The 20788-nt window shown below is 37.3% G+C and overlaps 1 protein-coding gene and 1 pseudogene across 1 annotated transcript; one reads left to right on the forward strand and one right to left on the reverse strand.

Moving 5' to 3' along the window:
• Positions 1–365: 365 nt before the first annotated feature.
• Positions 366–4246, reverse strand: LOC149821255 (organelle RRM domain-containing protein 2, mitochondrial-like). Its single transcript, XM_089983539.1, has 4 exons — positions 4128–4246; positions 1527–1595; positions 1326–1432; positions 366–691 (listed from the first exon to the last, which is right to left on the reverse strand). Exons 1-4 carry the CDS (start codon positions 4243–4245, stop codon positions 590–592), a joined length of 396 nt encoding a protein of 131 aa, XP_089839665.1. The 5' UTR covers position 4246; the 3' UTR covers positions 366–589.
• Positions 4247–10046: 5800 nt separating this feature from the next.
• Positions 10047–13387, forward strand: LOC149821256 (uncharacterized; annotated as a pseudogene).
• The last annotated feature ends 7401 nt before the right edge of the window (positions 13388–20788 follow it).

Consider the following 20788-nt stretch of genomic DNA (forward strand, 5'->3'; position numbering starts at 1 on the left):
ATCAGATAAGAGTAAGATGGCTAGACAGTTTAGAGACGCACCATCTTGGTTCACATTGAAAAATCTTTGGGGTGCATTCCTAGTTCTATCAAATACACTAGTAGTCAACATCCTGTAAAACAACTTTAGGCTGTTCAAGCAGATGAGTGGTTCACAGGAGATCACTAAATTGAATGCAATGGATTCATCGGTGTTAGCACACAATAAAATAGACAAAAGTGCTAAAAAATATTGATACAAGGAGGTACAGATTTTGCACTTCAAGCCTGTACCACACAGCCAATATTTTGAAGAAGCAATAGAACAAAAGTTAACAAGATTTCTCAATAACAAATGAAATTAGAGAAATGAAAAAAGAAAGTACCATATTTAATACTAATTAAATTCATTTCAAGTTTGAGCCCAAGATAAAGAAGAAATGCAGAGTCCGTTGGCCTTGATGCACATATTACTTCACATTGTTTAATACACGATGCAGTATGGAAGACAACTCAACTTTTTGACAAAGCTATATAAATCACACAGATAATAGTCTCACCGGCCCTTAATGGTATTATGATCATAATACAATCTGGATTCTGGATACTAGCTAATAACCAGTTGCTGGTGATGAGCTAGGATTGGGTGAATTAGCAGAGTCCCTTGGCTTCGATCGCGCATATTCAGCAAAAATGACCCAGCCATCAAGAAACTGCAACATCAAAACCATAAGATGAGTGAGCAAACAACATTAGAATACATAAGAAAGATCCAGCTAGACAATATTCACCAGGGTTGTGGGTTACAGATGCATCTGCCCAAGTGACCAAAGGCCCCAGTATAATGGGGTAGGATAATCTGAACTAAAGGATCCTGACAATCGTACTCATGGCCCTAGAACATCACTTGTAACCCAAAATTGAAAACCCAGTAGTGGAGTGCAGTCTAGTCATTTCCATGCCAGTAAATATTTAATGGATGAGGCTAGTGAAAGATACCCTTTATAGAAATGATATCGTTTGGCATGATTTTGAGCAAAAGTCCATAAGAGCATCCATCAAGCCTCTGTAAGCAACTTATCAAACATAAATGACTTTTTTTAATGATGAAGGAACCCTCACCGACAACCGGGTCACTTAATGGGCCCACCTCCCTGCGAGGAAAAACTCCGGGTTGAAGACATGACCACCCAGCCCTACCTTCCCCAACCATGATAAAGCAACAGCAGCCCCATGCGCCAGTGGGATTCGATCCTGGGCCCTCAGCTTGACACAGGACCCTGCTGACCACATGGGCAACTACCACAGTGGTGTTAAACATAAATGTCTTAATGAACAAGATCAGACCTGGCCATCCATGCCATTTATACCCTGCTCTGCCTCTTCTAGCGTTGCATATGTAACAAATCCAAACCCTCTTGAATAGCCATAGGTTCGATCAGTTATCACCTTAGCTGAAAATAACATCAGCAGATTACTATCTCGTGTATTGCAGGTGATGTCTTAAGAGTGAACAGCCTGAGAATGAAGATCAAAAGAAACAATTACCTTGAAGGACTAGGCCAAATTTTGAGAAGGCCTCTTTCAGTTTCTCAGGTGTTGTTCTCTTATTGAGCCCTGCAATGTAAGAAATCCAGAAAACATGCCATTTAGGGGTATCCCTTCAACACTATGTTCTCCAGAAAGATGGAAATGCTTATGATAGAATTTGAAGCCCTGTTCACCAATCACTTATTGCAGTAGCTTCAGATTTCTCATTAAGTGATCAATCTCATGCCCTCATTACTGAAATATTTTGATCTTTATATGCAAAACAATAGTTTATAAATGTAGATGAATGTACACATCAGAGAAAAACATCACCAACAACAACAAACACATAAGGTAGACCACTATACCCCATAAGGTAGACCATGGTTACATATTCCGTAAAACATCAGCTTTTTAATTTCAGCAATACATAAATTACTATATGGATATGCATAACACAAGATGGTAAAACAACCACCAACACATTTCTAATTCCAACAAACATTCCTGAACTTGAACCTGGATTTTGCATATCTTGACACTGAAGGAAAGGATTGGATATTCCCAAGAATCCCAACTCATATCTCATCCAGTTAAAAGATAAAAAGGTGTTTCTTATCAACAAAGGCTTCATAGTCCTTGAATTAACACCATGTCCCTTCCAACAGAGTAAACAGAACACTCTTTAAACCGAATTACCCCATCCAGTTTGGTTTGCTGAACCACATGTAATTCCAAATCAAATATGATTTGGAATCATATGAATCAGAATCACATGAGGCTCCATGTGATTCTGATTCTCATTTAAATGAGAAAGCAACCTACATTTGTAAAGGCAAATGAGAGTCCATTTATCATGTTTGTTTAGCTGATCCCAATGAGATTTATTCTCTCATTTTCATGAGAGTTCAAATCTCATGAGACTCAACCAAACATGTAAGACACTAGGAAAATGTGTCATGGTGATCAGCTTGATCACCAATGATGTGATGGAGGAACTTGAGCTTAATCAACTAGGCCAACCAGCCACTGACTAATTTCCACCACTCTAGCTATAAGTTAACAAACTAATCATTGAGGTACTGTGCAGTAACACCATATTGGGAAAAAACAAATACCAAAAGGCAAAAATTGCATAAACTTAAAATAAAAGAAAACCATTTTAGCCATAACATTGAAATCCTCAATGGAATCTTGATAAACTCTTCCACAAAGAAGAGACACCAATTATTTAAGAAAGCCAAATTCTTTCATAATTTAGAAGCCTACCTTCTGGAAACGAATGTTACAAAACATGCCCCATAATCAACAGCTAGACAACCACTATTGACAGAATGGGGATTATGCTGCCCCTTTTTTCGTTAAGTCACCATTAGGATCCTCCAAAAGTCATAATTTTAGGCGTTTTATGTTAGATCTAAGTCGTTAGATGTGTTTACCATTGCTTATTTATTAAGAAACAAGCTTTGTTTTGACTTGATTTGATGTGAAAATGTGAATTTGTTATCATCAAATTTTAATACAGTATCAACCATTTGGGAATAAGATTCTTAACAAAAAATATTTTTTCTATTGAGTAAACAATGATAAACACATCTAACGTTCAGATGTAACATAAAACACCTAAAACTATAATTTTTAGAGGGTCTTAATGGTGACCTAATGAAATAAGGGACAGCATAATCCACATTCTCCTACACTGTTATGCCATCTACATGTCTAAAAGAACTTGATCTATTTGCTATAACAGCATTCCCAGTTTCTTTGAAGAAGAATAACACCTTAGCTTATTGAACTCTATCAAGAGGTTGCTACATGCCGCGATGGGGGTTGGCGTAGCGGGGTGAGGCCTTGGCCCCCATGGGTGTCACCCTCCTGCACAAGCTGATGCCCAGCATAGGCCCTAGGGGTGGACGCCCTAGCTTAGGAGTAGGGATGTCAACAGGTCAGATGTAACCCAATATCCAGCCTGAATCCGAAACTTATTAGTCGGATTCGGTAGCCAAATCCGTATCAGATTAAAAATCGGATTCGGATTCAGTATTAATTTTTTAATGAAATCGGAATTCCGAAATCGATTAAAACCCCAACCAACTAAGATCTTCCATCTGAATCTGAATCCGATTAGCAATTAAGTCAGATTGATAGTGCCTAGATCCGACCTGTTGACATCCCTGAGTGTTACGCCGCTGGCGTGACAATATGGCAGGCTGAGCGAGGGACGAGGTTTTCATGGCGGGTGCGGTTTCTTGGGTTATAAAAAAAGAGAGAGAGAGATTGCTACATTGTTAACTCCCTTATATTCAACTTCTTTAATCCATGGTTTGCGTGTTATTCTCAAATTTTATGTTTTCTTCCCACATTTGGGTTTCAGTAGGTTTTGCGTGATGTTGGGACAGTTAAACGAGAGAGAGAATCCAAGCAAAAAATGATGAAGCTCAATGAGTGTGTGACTCTATGTAGAGAAGGAAACACAAATCAAACGGCCTCTGTTATCAATTGATCAAGAATGCAAACATCAAAAATGGGTATCGACTTGTTGGTTTTGTTTTAGTGCAGAGGAACTTGACCATCCAAAACGAAGGAGAACAAAAACAGGGAAAAACCAGAGGTCCTTACCTGATACGAAGAGGGATGTGGAGGGTGTGGGTGTTGGGGCCGCGGGGTTGGTGGAAGATGAGGAAAGGAGACGGTTTAGGATGGTTCCCCCACCTCTCACCCACACCACCCTCTTCATCTTCAGCGGAGAGAGAGAGAGAGAGAGCTGTATACTACACTACCGTCAACTTTTAGGGCAGTCTTAATCGATTATTCAGCTGTATACTACACTACCGTCAGCGGAGAGAGAGAGAGCGAGATGTATTTAGCTATGAAAGTAAAGCGATTTAGGTGCACATTCTCGAGCATTATTAACTTTCTTATATTTGCTGTTATTGAAAAGCAATAAAATGGTAGGAAAAATGACAACTTTTCCAACCATTCCAAATGAAAGAAAAATTTTGAAAGAATAGTTTTTCTAAAAACTGTCATTTTTTATAGAAAAAATTCCTTCAGTCTGGCAGAAAAAAATTTCTATCAAATGTCTGATTCCGAATTCAAATCTCAATCCCATTGTGTCAAATCCAATTGGGTCGGACCCAGTAATGGCTAGATCCTACCCCAATTAGACCTATCTACAACCCTACTAGTTAATATTTGGTGCTACCAAAGGCCCAAAACTATTGAGCTGAAAATATTAAAATCAAACTTTATCGACCCAATCTGACTAAAGAAATGTGTTCACCATGGTTCCTTTGTTTAGGATTAAACTTTGAATTATGTTATTTCAATCAAAAATATGATATTTTGGGACATGAAATTTTAGTGTATTGTAAGTCAATCTGTAAACTCTTAAAAAACCTACTTATGTGTCACAATCACATAATTCAAAACTTATTTTTACTAAAAAACCTTGTACTAGATCACATCATCCACAAAAAAATCAGAGTATTTAAAAAAGTTAGTTTATACTCAATATTTTCATGCCTTCAATAGCACCAATTATTAACCTTTTTTACCCTTGGTAAGAGCTTGGGGCAAGTAGGCTGTCACATTGATGCTTTAACTATGTTTAATCAGTTTAATACTGATAATTTTGATGTCATTTAGTATTAACTACGGTTTAAGGGGTATAGTTACTATGACTATGAATTTGAATAACTGAAAACAAAACTTGGTAGCGGTTTTGAATTATAAGTACTTTGATTGTATGAATCTGATTTATCAAAAGATCGACATACATTTTTGTAAAAAAACCTCAAAGTATATTTTTTTACATGCTGACAAAAGACAATAGCTACATCCATAGGTTAATATTTTTAAGAAAAATATTAGCTACCCTGTAATATAAATAAATTATTCTATCACATTTTCTTGATTTTTTTTTATCAATAAAGGCTTCAAAATTTAATGGTCTATAATATTTAAAAGATCAAGGTTAAGAAAATCATATTTTTATGTAAAAATACTCAATCAAATATGCATTTATTGGTAAATGGACTATGTTGAACGCGTTTGCGGAATTTTTTATACTTATACGAAATCACCCCAAGATTAGAAAGCTAGTCGCACTCACTTTGCTTGCCATACTTACGGTCATTGTTCTAGCAGCATAAAACTCCATGGGCTTACCCCTCATCCAAAGAGAGTTGCCACGCTTCGGCTTGCAGAAGAGGTGACACCTATGAGATTTGAGCCTAGAGCACCTGTGAAGCGGCCTAGGTTCCATTCCACTACGCCAAACCCCTTTGAGGCATTTGCAGGGTTAAAGTGATGAAATAAATTTTGCAACGTTGGTCAATACATTTTTTATATTTTTAACATAATCTTTTTTTTAATAATAAGAGAAAACCACCCTAGTCACAAGTTGATTGGTGTAAAAACCTCAAGTCTCGTTGCCCATTAGACGAGGGAAGGTTATATGTTCCCCCCAGGAACACACACTGTAGCTACAGTGCGTGTTTCTGAGTTCCCACCGCGCGGCGCTCAGTGGGGTGTATGGGGGAACCATACACCACCGTACATCTTGCAGGCTGATGTAAAGCAGTGTATGGCTCCTCCGTACACCCCACTGAGCGCCACACGATGCTCAGTGGGGACCCTGAAACGTGCATTGTAGCTACAATGCATGTTCCGGGGATGCACACGCAACACCCTCTCCCATAGAGAGTACACCCAGCTTAGTAAATGTAAGAAATCTAAAAAATAAAATGTTAAATGAGAAAGTAGTGGAGTCTAAACATTTAGGAAACGTAAATAATTAAATTATTAACAAAGTTGTATAAAAATAACTTGAAAAATATAAAAATGTTATCTTCTGGGTATGGGCCAGGTCTAGTTTATCAAATCCTAATAAGACCTGGGTATGATTTTTCTTATGGTAGGTCCAGTTGAACATGGATCCAAACCCAGTACCGACACTTGTATTCAGATCCAGGTCTGGATCCTATCATTTTTTTCAGGGTCCGACCCGTTGATACCCCAACTTTTATTTTACTTAAATATATCTTTTAAGTTTTGTTTTACCGAAGACATACATACTCGAGCTTTGACAAATTTTAAAACGAGAATTTGGAACTCTTGTTTCCAACATAAAAATCTCAATCCAAATCATCTGTCAATTTAAAATGGAGATTTAACGACATCCAACTTTTTGTGAAAATTTTAAATATTTTACATTTATCCCATTTTTATAGGCAAAATGAATAAAACAAAAAATGAGAAAAATATAAATATAAAATAATAAATATTTACAAAGATATAAAAGTATACAAAACCACCATTTCTCAAGAGTTTATGGTTAAAAAACATACATGTCAAGATAAAACCACAATAATTTAAATTAAACGAACACAATCTTCAAACCCTAGAAAATTAATATGCACAAAATATCAGCTATATTTCACAAATATCATGATAGTTGTCACTATCATTCACATTGGGTGCTCATCAGAAAACTTTTATTTGGTGGCAGTGACTTCTGAATATATCAAGTTGAAGGGACATCACGAGTTCGAAACCCATGGGTACGCCCCAAAATGGGGTGTGCTCCTCATGCAATCTCTCGAAACCCAAAATCATGAAGAAAATCTAACAAACTAAGAATTAACTGGAAAAAAATAAAAATAAAGGAAATTGTAAGAAATAACTAAAAATTACAATAAATTAATTGTAAATGGGAAATAATTTAAATAAATAAATAAATTATGAATTCCAACTCAACTCTCTGATCAATCCTCAATCTCCCTATTACTTAGAGAAAAATGGTTACGCTAGTGTCGTTTGGCGCTAGTGACACCTTTCTTACCGGTGGCTGAAAAATGGCAGCCATCCTTTTTTTCTTTGGAAAACATTTAAAAAATGTAATATTTTCTAGCCAATCACCAATGAAAAATGGTTGGATTGATGACACACAATGACGGTGGTACCAATTCGCCCATTTCCTTGCCAGTGACTAGTAAGCCAAAAATTTTAAGATTATTTAAATAAATAAAGATGATTTATTATGGCTTTAATTTATTTGAATATGCTTGTGAATTATAATTTATGTGATACATTGATTGAAAATAAAATTTCAAGTGAATTGAAATTTTATCGAAAGTTAAAATGAAATTCAAATTTAACTCTGGAGTTAAAATCGGATAAATTAAAATTTAATGAAATTTTAATTTTAATTTTAATTTTAATTTTAATTTTAATTTTAATTTTAATTTTAATTTTAATTTTAATTTTAATTTTAATTTTAATTTTAATTTTAATTTTAATTTTAATTTTAATTTTAATTTTAATTTTAATTTTAATTTTAATTTTAATTTTAATTTTAATTTTAATTTTAATTTTAATTTTAATTTTAATTTTAATTTTAATGTTACTTTTAATTTTAATTTTAATTTTAATTTTAATTTTAATTTTAATTTTAATTTTAATTTTAATTTTAATTTTAATTTTAATTGTAATTTTAATTTTAATTTTAATTTTAATTTTAATTTTAATTTTAATTTTAATTTTAGTTTTAGTTTTAGTTTTAATTTTAATTTTAATTTGGGTTTAAAATTAATTTCACCTAAATTTGGATTTAGAAAAGAGATTTGGATCCGAATTAGGTTTAAAGATTTTCTGGATTTGGATTTGGATTTGGATTTGGTTTGAAATCCAAGACTTGATACGATTCAAGATCAATTTTGAAAATATTAGATTTTAAAAAAATAATAATAAATATATTAATTAATGTAAAGAAGAAAGTTAGCATAAGAGGGTGGGATGCCTCCTAGGTGGGCCCACTCCTGTGGGGCTGTACATTGGTTTCCAAAAACCAAAGAAAGAAAAAAAAGAAAGAAGGAAGAAAAAAAAACAAAAAAGAAAAGAAAAGTTTGAAAAGTTCAACTTGTGTTGTATTTTGGAAAGAGAAAAAGGCTAAGGGAGAGGGACGACCCACCCGCTTTCCTTAGCATTTTGGGAAGCTAAGGCAAGCTAGCCCCAGCCTTGGCTATAAGGAGAGATACCAAGAGGGGTGCCCCACTCCTTTGAAAATTTCTCTCTTTCTCTTGCTCTCTTTTCCTCTCTTCTTCTTCAAGCTTCACAGAAGATTCTAGCAGCCATCGAAGTTGTTTGTGGAGGTTTCATCAAGTGGGGAAAACGTTTAATCTGATAGAACTCGCGTTTAAGTTATGTACCTCTATCATATAGGCTCGAAAATAAATTTTGGGTACATAGAGAATGCAAAATCAAGATCAATGGTGATCCATGTTGGATCAGCCATAGAACTTGTTTTAAAGAGGTTGTAAATGTCTATACATGACATACCTCATACTGATATATTTCAAAATAATGTTTTCTTTGAAAAACAAGATTTGTTTTGGTGTTTTACCAAAAATTGGTTTTGGAAAATCATGTTGTCTTGTATCTTAGATGCAAATAAGTTTTGATTAAGCATGTTTACTTAATTGTATACATAATTAAATGATGTATGATGTTGAAATTGATGTGAAAGAGGTTTTAAATGATTAAGAATAAAATCGATTTTTAAAAAAATCTATATTATTTCATGAAAATGATATTTTTTAAAGATGTGAATTAGATCTTCACAAAAGCATGAATTCGTTTATTTTTTAAATCATGCATGGATTTCTTTAACATGTTACAACATCATGTTTGATAGATTGTGTATGCAACATGCTTAGAAATCCATGTTTAGATGTAGTTGCATATGTGTTTTCATGTTGATGATTGAATTCATAAAATAGCTATATGTTGTTAGGATTTTCCTAACTAAACAACATCGGTAAGAAAATTTTAGTGCTCAAAGGAATTAGATTATGATGAAATCCTTTTACATGGGTTGTGTGGACATGTACACAAAGTCCTAGTAAATAGGGCTTGGCCATAAAGTCTATCGTTTGAAGGTTATTGTTTTTGTAACATGAACCAGGAAACCTAGCCTATGTACAAAATCAAATCTGGTATGTCCTATTGTGAAAAAATCAGCAAATCAGATTTATAGATTTTTTGGTTGATTTTTGGATATGTGTTGAAATCCATGTAAAATAAAAGAAAATATTTAACTCTTACCAATAAGTACGCGAACTTTATTCAAATTGGTGAGAATTTATTACTTAAAGGAAATCAAAATATGTGTAATTTCGTAATAGGGGTTTGGTCTAGAATAAATATAAAAATATTGGTAAGGAGTTTGAAAGCAATAATGGATTCGATTGAAAAGTAACAGATCAATATATTATCATAAAAACTAAAAAAATTATAGACCTTTGAATAGGGTATTGAATCACTATTTCTTCATGGAGCAAAATTTTATACGTGTGTCTATTGACAGAAAAACCAGCTTCAGTCCAAGAATTTTTACAGTAAAAATATAAGAGTTTTTTTCTGATCTGTGAATTGAAAATATTAGGGAAGACTTTTACATATTACCCAAAAAATTTTATTGATTGACAAAGCTCTTCAGCCCCTTTTTCGTGTCTTTTTTTTGCCGTCCATCACACCATGGCGGACTCCCGTAGGTACTTGCGCAACTCTCTCTCTCTCTCTCTCTCTCTCTCTCTCTCTCTCTCTCTCTCTATATATATATATATATATATATATATATATATATATATATATATATATATATATGTGTGTGTGTGCACTCCATAAGTGCAATGGTGATAGCCACCATTTTCTGGTGATCTGATCACACGGATGTGATGATCCATTTACTAGGAATTAGCCCTCGGTCAAGAAAACATAATCTTATAAAGTTTAAATTTAGAAAATTGTGGTATAATGCTATTTCAACTCTTAAAAAAACTTGCCTACATACTGGAACTGGACGATCCAAAAGCCAGTTCCCCCAAGTTGATCGCAAGGAACACATTTGTATGGTTAGAGTTAAAAAAATGAAAAAAAAATGGTGAAAATTGGCATGCACACCATATATATATATATATATATGGACACACATGGTCCACCAAGTGCACGTACACCCTAATCAAGTCTGTTGGATCTGTTTTGATCCAACGATTACGATCATTTAGAAAAAGATGCATTGTGTTTGTAAGGGCATTGCGTTTAGTATGTGTTACTAAACCTATCTTAAATTTAATGCTCTCACAAAGATGCAATTCTAAAAAGGCTGAAGGTGCTCCATATTAAATGCAGCACTCTCATAAATGCCAGGTATCTTTTTTGAATTATCACATCCATTTGTTCAAAATAGATTCAACAGACTTGGTTAGGGTGTAGGTGCACCCAGTGCACCGTATCATTACCATATGAAGCTTGTAAATGCTAGATGAGCCAAGCTTATTCTAGTCAAGCTTGACTTATTTTGGCTCCATACGAGTTCGAGTTCGAGTTCAAGCTCGAGCTCGCTTTGTCATGAGCTTAAGCTGACCTCGAGGTAGCTCATCTAAAAACATGGAGAGAAACAAGGAGTTCTTTCTTTTGATTCTAGTTGCCTTTGCTAGAAGCACATTATCTTTGTCTTTCATTTATTTTTTGAGTTGTGAACCATCATGTTCCTTTGTTGATCTCTTTCAGTAAACTTTTCCTTTTCCTTATCAGAAACTAATTATTAGTTTTTAGCATAGTTATCAGTATTGTTCTCAAATAATTTCTCGCTAAGGGTTTTTCTTGAATTTTTGAAAAAGTGTTTTTTCTCCGAAAAAATTCAAAAGTTTAAAAATTGAAAAATGTAAATAATAATAAAATAGATATGAAAATAAAAAGGTTTTGTATTACTTTTCTGGCAAAAATAGAAATAAAGTTTTAATTTTTTTAAAATACAAAAGAAATGAAAAAAATAGAAAACCTAGGCATAAAATATGTAAAAGTAAGATATTTTTTTCCAAAAATATCGTAATATTTTGCTGATATTTTAAGGTAAGTTCGCTATATATTCAAAATATCTGTGATATCGTTGACTATGGTTTTTAGTAATGGCTTGATGGATTTGCCTTGAACAACCATTTTGATGATCTTAGCTTGTTTTGATTAATTACTTTCATATTCTTTCTGTGACTTATTTGTCCTGTCCTATCACCTTTCCCTCCCTCTGTGAGGCAGCTGATTATGATATTTCTACTGAATAAGCTTGTAACTTTTCTATAATATTTGTTGATTATTGTAATGTTATATCTCCTGCTTCATTAGTTGCTGTTTGTCGGTTTCTCTTTCAACATTACAAGATCCTGCTTGGAAATTCATTTTGACTACTCTGTTTATGCCTGTAGTTTAGTCTTTTTATTGTTATGCAGAAACTGACTTTTGTTTAATCAAACTGAACTGTAATATCTCTGTTGGTGGTAGCCTTGTTAGATTTTTTTCTTCTCATGGGTTAAGGCATTACGTTTTAAAACTTGACAAAAATGTTTTGGAAGTTGAAGTGTTATGGTCATAATCACAAATATCATTCTTGGCCATATCGCAGATAGGCTATAGGTTTAGTTGATAAATCTCATGAAAATATTGGCACTTAAGAAACTTTAAAAAAATAACAGAAATAAGTAAGAAAATAACATGTTTATTTAGTAAAACACATATAGAATAAAAAAATATAAAAGAAGAAAAACATATTTAAGATGTAGAAAAGAAGTAAAAAGTAGAAGTAACTGATAATATTGTGATATTATCGAGGTAATGTCACAGTATATATAAATTTCTGATATTTTCAACATATTGTGATATTTTTCCTTTAATATCTTTTTATGAATTTACAATGACATTATTGCGATATTTTCAAAATATCGCCTATATCTGTGACTATGGTTATCAATTATTAATGACTTGGATGCTTGTTTAATCTATTTGTTGCAATCTTTGCTATATGCTTACAGAAATGGACATTTTCAAGTTTCTATGAGGAAATGAGGATGTGATTTTCTGTGTCAAACTCTTCATATGCCTTAACGTTGGAATTATCATCTTCTGCATTGGTTTTTTTCTTCAGAAGCATTTTTCCTGTACTAGAAGCATTCTGCTGGTATTATAATTAAATGTCTCGGGACATTTGCAGGGGAGATTCATTGTGCAATAACTGTAAACAACCTGGACATTTTGCTAGAGATTGCCCGAACATGGCAGTTTGTAACAACTGCCAACTTCCTGGGTAAGTTGACAAGTTGTACAACTGAACTGAATATCTTCATTCACATACCGTTTGAAATCATGGACAATTACATTGACATGGTATGGCAAGGCACCAGCTTGGGCAGCTTATCGACCTGTCAAGTAAGCTAGTCCATCAAACTTGTCCGAGTGTGGTCGGGTTGTCTTATTTGGGTTATCCAGAGGTTGTATTTTTATTTACTGGTGGCTCATCATTCTTTCGTTCTTGCTGAAGGCATATTGCTTCAGAGTGCACCACAAAGACCATGTGTTGGAACTGAAGGGAACCAGGGCACATGGCTAGCCAATGCTCAAATGAGCCCCTCTGCCATATCTGTGGCAGGGCTGGGCACCTTGCACGGGAATGTTCTGGCGCAGGTCTTCCACATGGTGACACAAGGCTCTGCAACAACTGCTACAAGCAAGAGCACATAGCAGCTGAATATGAGAAGGCGTGCAACAATTGCCGTAAGACAGGTCACTTGGCACGTGATTGCACCAATGAACCTATCTGTAATGTGTGTAACATCTCAGGCCATGTTGCACGGCAGTGACCAAAATCTGGGATTGATGGTGGTGTTTCTTTAAGGGATGTGATTTTCCCCACATTCAGCCAACCTGGCCACATCAGTCGGGACTGTGCTGTTTCAATCATCTGCAACAACTGTTGTGGGCGTGGCCACTTTGCGTATGAGTGTCCCTCAGGCCGGATGCATGAGTGTGGACTTCTCAGGTATTGATCAAGAATCAGTTGTTTAAACCTTTATATTTCTTCTTGTGCTATTTGGTTATCAGGTCGTTGGATGCTTATGGATTTTTTTTTCTTATAAAGGCTAATTAGTTGCATGTATTGCTGAAGCTGCATACTTCATGAAAAAATATTTTTGTGTGAAATTAGTGTGAGCTCATTCTATTATATGTTTTCAAGATGGAGGCTTTTTCCAAAGCCCCTAAAATGGGAGAAAAATGATTGGAGTAATTTGTTGGATAATTTCTGTGTTTTGAAGAATAGTGTCACTTTGTTACTCGTGTATGCAGCGTCTTAGGCAATTGTTGAAAAGCTATGTAACAGTTAGGAAATCTGTAGTTTACCTTTAGACATGGCACTGTGTTGTCGGAGATTTTCTTTAAAGCACAACTACGTTTTCATCAAATTACTGATCATTCTCTATTTCTCGTCACTATAAGCCAGGGTTGGAAGACGTATGATTAGCAGTTTAGGGGGGTTATTTTTGGAGGGTTGATGTTTACCCTCGTGGTTTCAAACCCCTTAATGGAAAACTCTATTTTTTATTATTTATTTATTTATTTATTTTCTTGCATATCTGACCCTCCATATGTAACCTACATGTTTGGTTGAGTAGAAATCAGCCCTTGGTGAAGTTGAGAGTGCAGGTGTGTGCAGGATGCCACAAGAGAACATGATCATGTACGTGGTTCGGTCGATATTGGCCTACGTCCACGGGAGCTCGTGCGGTATTTCATTCCAATGTACTAAGAACCAGTGTTGTGAGAGGCGTACTCCTCAGTACCTGAAGCGTACGCCTCAGAGGCGAGGCGCACGCTCAAGGTACTGAGGTGTGCTGTGATGCGCAAATTGCCCCTCATCAACCTCCAGAATCCCCTCCTTCATCCCCAAGTCTTCCTCCTCCGCCCGATTCGTCGGTTGTGCTAACCCCAAGTGTCGGTGGATCCACCGCCACGTGCCGGCCAACTGCTCCTCCGCCGCTCCCTGCCTCCCCTCCCACCGCTTCACTTCCATATCAGTTGTGAGAGGCGTACTCCTCAGAGGCGAAGCGCAGGCTCAATGCCTCGCTTCGCCTCATCGCATTTAACAACCTTGCTAAGAACATGTTTACACGCATAGAGATATATATATGTACAACAGCCATAAGACCCATAAAGGAAGGTTACAACCGTTAGAGAGATAATAGGAAATACAACAGGAAATGTGGAAACCTTTTCTGAATATTGAAAGTTGCCATCCGCAGGGCATGGTGCAGCTGTTATCTTCAACACTCCCCCTCAAGTGGGGCGTGTACAGGGGCGTAGCTAGGATTCATGTGAGGGGGGGGGGCAAACAGGGGTGTAGCAAAAAAAATTTTATTTGTGTGATAGTCGGGGGTTCGGGGGCAGCGCCCTCGAAAACATTTTTTTTTAGATAAAATAAAAAATGGCTACAATTATTAATAAAAATCTATTTCATATGGACAAATCAAACTATTTGCTGCAGTCAGGGTTGGGCTAGGACTCGGATGGGCTACAAAAATGGATAAAAATCTATTTCATATGGAATCAGGGCTGGGCTAGGACTGGGATTTTAATTTTTTTTTTTTTAAATTGTTTCGGGAGGTAGGACTGGGCTACAGCCCAGTCCTGCCCCCCCTAGCTACGCCCCTGGGCGTGTATGTTGAAACATACCTACTTGCTTATGCAGTGCTCGAATTGGGTGGGGCATGTTCCCTTTGTAAGAGCATCAACCAATTGTTCTGAGCTTTTGGTGAAGGGAGTTTGGATTTCACCTTTGGTCATTTTTTCTCTGGTGAAGTGACAGTCAATTTCAATATGCTTGGTCTTTTCATGATAGACTGGGTATGCCGCTATATGTATGGCTGCCTTGTTGTCGCAATACATGCTCATAGGAGCTTCGATTTTGAAGTTTAGTTCCTTCAAGAGAGATTTGGTCCATGAGAGTTCTCCGGTTGTTGACGCAATGGCTATGTACTCGGCTTTCTAGCTATGACACTCTGCTTTTTGCTCTTCCATGCGACAATGTTACCCCCAACGAAGATGCAGTTTTCAGTGGTTGACTTCCGATCATAAGAGTCTTCTGCCCGATCAGCATTCGAGTACCCTTCAATCTTGATATGATTGTTTCTTTTGAATAGGATGCCATGCCGCGGTGTTTTCTTTATGTATCTTAGAATCCTGACAATGGCCTGCATGTAAGGGACTTTGGGGTCATGCATGTACTTGCTCATGGTGTTGACTGCGTGGGCGAGATCAGGATGAGTGACGGTGAGGTAGACGAGTTTCCTGATGATTCGTTGATAACTTTCTATGTCTGTCGAAGATTCTCCTTCGTGACACGTGATTCTGACATTTGGATCCATGGGAGTGTCGGATGTCTAAGGCATACTTTCTTTGTGATAGAAAGATCCCTTTTTTGAGTATGCAACCTCGATTCCTAAGAAGAACCTTAGTTTCCTGAGATCTTTGATGTCAAATACCTTGTGGAGGTATGTTTTTAGGTCTTCGATGAGGAGCTTGTTGCTTTCGGTTATGATGATGTCATCCACGTAGACCAGTAGAATAGTGATGTCCTCTCTGTCCTTTTTGATAAATACTGAGTTGTCAGTTTGACTTCTTTGAAATCTTTTGTTCTCTAGAGCGGAGCGGAGCTTGGCATACCAGGCTCTTGGAGATTGTTTCAGGCCGTGTAAGGCCTTTTTCAGTTTACAACAAGGTCGTTGTTAGCATGTGAGTGCCCTGAGGGTAGTTGCATATACACCTCCTCCTCTAGCTCGCCTTGAAGGAAGGCGTTTTTGACGTCCAAGTGATGCAGATCCCATCCTTGATTGCATGCGATGGATAGGAGAATGTGGATTGTGTTCATTTTGGCTACTGGGACAAATATCTTGTTGTAGTCTATGATGTAGGTTTGTGTGTATCATTTGGCCACTAGCCGAGCTTTGTATCGCTCTATTGTTCTGTCACTTTTGTATTTGATTTTGTACGCCCATCGGCATCCGACCGCTTTGTGCCCTTTTGGGAGTTGGGTGATTTCCCAGGTGTGTTTTTTCTACCTTTTTGGCCATGCTGAACACATCTATGGGGTTAGATTAGGTCAAAACGTATGGGGGTTTAGAACCCAGGACCAAGAGGGTAGCCAATATTTTCCTATTTTTGGATGGTGTTCATGAACTTCTGTTACCTTGGGAAACCAGTTTTTTTTTTTCGGTAGGAAAGCTGCTGTTAGCCAGACCCCTACCAGTTCATTTATGTAGTCAAGTACATCAAAATTGAGTGTGCTAGTTACAAAACGGGGAAGGCCTCCTCCAGTAAGGTACGTGACAGTGGAAGAAAATTAGCTTCAATCTTGTTTTCCAACAAAAAAATTAGATCAAGCTTGTGAAATTTCAAGGCGTCACTAATATGTTGACCCGCACATTGGTGGTATATTGATTGCCTAATGGTTACGTGATCAACTTAAGGCTGGTATAGCTCATGATTCAGCTTAGTTCAGCTGCCGCAAATTCATTTGTGTTTGGTTCGTGTAATTGGCAAGCTGTGTCATGAGCAGCTCGTTTATTCGATATGGTAAGCGGGGTCCTGTGTTAAGCTGAAGGCCCAGGATGGTTCGACCAAGGAGTACACCCAGCTTCGACCTTGCGGCAAGGGACACCACTCATGGGTTTCGAACTTGTGATGTCTTGTTAACTTGGTGACATTCACGCCACTCCTACCGGATGAGGGGAGCCCTTGTGGGCGGGTGCAAATGGTTTGAATGTGGGTTATGATTATGGTAGATCTGAAATCCATATTTGAATCTTGGCCAGCAAGGCTGGATCCTAGAGAGAGATTTGATGTAGCCGAGTTGAATCTGGAATTTTTAACTGATAATACTGCTTTGGGTTTGAAAAAAAAAAATGAAAAGTATAAATGGATCGATTTGATTCAAATTCATTTCTACAAAAACTGCCAATCTGAATTTGAAACCGACAAAACTGCATCGTGTCAGTCTGAATCAGATCCAAAATATGGATTCAGATCTTGTTTTAAAATCACCATTGGGGGCTCCGCTTGTCTGGTGGGAGCAGTTAGTGCACATCACCTTGTATTGGGATGTTGCAAGTTCGAATCTCAGTAGTATCGTTTTATAACTGGTTGGGGTCTGCCTAACCCTAGCTTGTCTTTCAAAAAATAAAGATCTTGTTTTAAAATCCATATATTAAAGAGAGCGTATCAGGTCAGAGACTCACTTGCCCTTTTTTCAGTTCATACCATGGATGGATTCTCCGCCTTCTAGATGGGTCCCACATTTTTTTCAGAGTCGTTGATGCTATGGATGAACGGGCATCTAAGGTTTTCAAAACGTACGGCTGAAAAGGATGAACGGCATCAAAGCAAGCACTGACGGTGATCTGACACGCACTATATATTAAAAATATTTGCTGGATTCACGTTGGACGTCTGACTGAATCTTTTCATTACCGTTCTGATTGTAGGGTGGACTTTTGTTTCTCTAGGCGACCCATGAGCTGTCACAGAGACACAGCCATATAGGTTTGACACGACACGACACGCAGGTGAACATGACTAAGATGCACAGCTTCATATATATATATATATATATATATATATATATATATATATATTTTTAATAAAAGGACATGGAGATCTAAATTTTTTATATCTTAATCAATAAAAAGCTATTTTTGAGTATTTTTGCTAAATAAAAAAAGCACTGTCATGTGAAATACTATTAAAAACCATTACACGTTATTAAAAATATTATTTGCATGTGTCGGTATCCGGTCATCATGTCTGAGCGGTTGGAATCGTGTCATTAGGGATACAGCCACAAAAATGCCATTTCCTTGTGACGTCAACGGGTGGGTTTGGCATCGGCTCCAGACTCAGGTCTAATTGGACCTACCATATGAGAAACCATACCCGGACCCGATATGAACTACATGAACAAGACCAGGTTCATACCCGATAAAACAATATTGTGTATCATTTTTATATGAAAATATTTCGGGTCTTAATCAGAAATTGGGTGGGGCCCAGGTCTGGTATAAAATTTCACAAACTATATCTGAGACCATGTATTAATCGAACCTTCAGGTCCGGACCCGAATCTGAAACTGGTCTTCTTATTTATCACCATATCCAGACCCGATAGAGTTTGGTACGAGCTGGGTCTAGGTAAACAGGACCCATTGACCCCCTAAACATAGCCCATGAGATTTTATTTCTAGGGCATTGGCATGAAGGAAACCAAATCCTTAAAAAAAAAGAGATAGCTTGGAACCCTACATTTGGATTCTGACATTGAGCTGGTGTTAAAAAAATTTGAATTTCCTCAAAATGGTTTAAAATACTGAAACTAAAAAGCTGTGGGAGGTCAAATGTGATAGCAGGATTGATAAGGAGTCCCACCGGCACAGGAAGCCATCACAAACCTGGCTTATCCCAAAAATAAATAAATATAAAAAAAATAAAAAAATGAAAGGGACAGCCTGAGGTTGTGTGGTCTTCAGTGAACTTGATAGTTAATCAAATTAAAAAAAGGGATTGTGCATTTGCAAGTGGCAGAATAGCATCATGAGAATTTTTTTTTTTTTTTTGAGGAGGCAATCACACTTCTCAAAGCTATTTCCCTCTCATATGAAAATCAACTTGTGGACCGGGAGAAAGCTGAGCCCCACCCCACCTCGCCCCCATTTGGACTGGGCATGAAACAAGGATGGAGGTGGGGATGAAGGTTAAAATCTATCCCCGTGCGAGGATGAAGGCGGGGATGGACTTATGCTTTCCCCCGCCTTGCCTTGCCCCACCCCATCCCATCCCATCTCCAATCCTTGTAAGGGATGACACTAGATTGAGGAGAAATGGGGGCCCACCCAGCCTCACCCCGTTTGAACCAGGATGAAGGACATGAAACGGGGAGGAGGCGGGGTGGAGGTTAAAATCTATTCCCATGTGGGGATGGAGGTTCGGATTTTGAGACAGGGCGGGGGGGGGGGTGGAGACCTTGTCCCCCGCCCCGGGACATTGCATCCCTAGAGATAGCATATCTCTAGAGATAGTATGGAAATCAACTTTCTGATAGTTAATTGCTGCATTTACATTTTTTTTACATTTATATGGTGAAACCACCCCCATGATCACGCATTGGTTTACCTTTTGCCCCAAGAGAATCGCCATGCTTCAGCGCAAGAGGTGATGCCCATGGGATTTGAACTTAGACCACCTACCTAGTGGCTTAGGTCCCATCCCACCCAGCAAGTGTTATGTGATAGCTGCACTTACATGATTTTTACATTATAACTTGGTCTTTCTCACTGCTCCTTGCTAGGTTACGTGGGTTTAATACTGCACCCATCAAGTGTTATGTGGGTTTGCAAGGCTCATGAATTAGGTGGGTTCTGAATTGATACATTACTCTCTCTTTTTATTTTATTGTTTTTTATTTATTCTTAAAACCGTATTGATATTTAGTTCATCATCATCTCCATGCCGCAACAAATTTGTTTAGCTGATAGAAACTATATAGATAATTTGAAGTTTAGAGGAGAGAAATCATTGTCCATAAATTTTTAAAGGTCATATTTGAGCTTTTAGTACAAGGTTCATGCCAAAACGTTTCAATTGGTAGGGATGTAAACGGGTAGGATCTAAGCAATACAGAGCCTGACCTTATCGGATCTGACTTAATTGAATTTGGATTCAGATTCAGAGAGGATTGGGGTCAGATAAAGCCACAACCAGATCTGCCATGAGTTTTTTTTTTTTAAATTTATAACCCAATGAAACCGCATCCAACATGAGAACTCGGTCGCTCTGGCTCAGCATAAAACTCCAAGTCTAGGACCCCTGCCTCCAGGCCATATGCTACACATTGGCTTGCGCAGAAGGGCAACACCCATAAGAATCGAACCTTGACTACCTGTCTAGCAGCCAAAGCCCCACCCCACTAGGCTAACCCCCCTTGGGGCATCTGCCTTGAACTTGGAATTGGTTTAGATAAGACCTGCCACACCTAAACTTGATAAGTAAAACCAGTGCAGTGACTCCATGAGGGCAAAGGGTAAGACCACGGAGTTTTACGCTGTCAGGACAAAGACCGTAAGTACGACAGGCAAAGCCGCGACTAAGTCTCCGATCCCGAGGGTGGTTTCTCCATATAAAACAAAACAGTGCAGTGAGATTCATATATTTACATATTTTTGCTAAAGATGGCTGGGCAGAGCACCCATGGCAGACATAACCTGTTTTATTTAATAAGGGTTTGCTAGGGGGTTACAGGATCCAGCAAAGTAGATTTAGATGGACTGGATCTGATAAGAACCTGTACACATGGCACCCCCATTTTAGGGCAATGGGGTCATATGTGATTGGCCTTATCTTGCTTT

The sequence above is a fragment of the Nuphar pumila genome, chromosome 12 (assembly GCF_984573655.1).
Source record: "Nuphar pumila chromosome 12, dmNupPumi1.hap1.1, whole genome shotgun sequence".
Classification (NCBI taxonomy): Eukaryota; Viridiplantae; Streptophyta; class Magnoliopsida; order Nymphaeales; family Nymphaeaceae; genus Nuphar; species Nuphar pumila.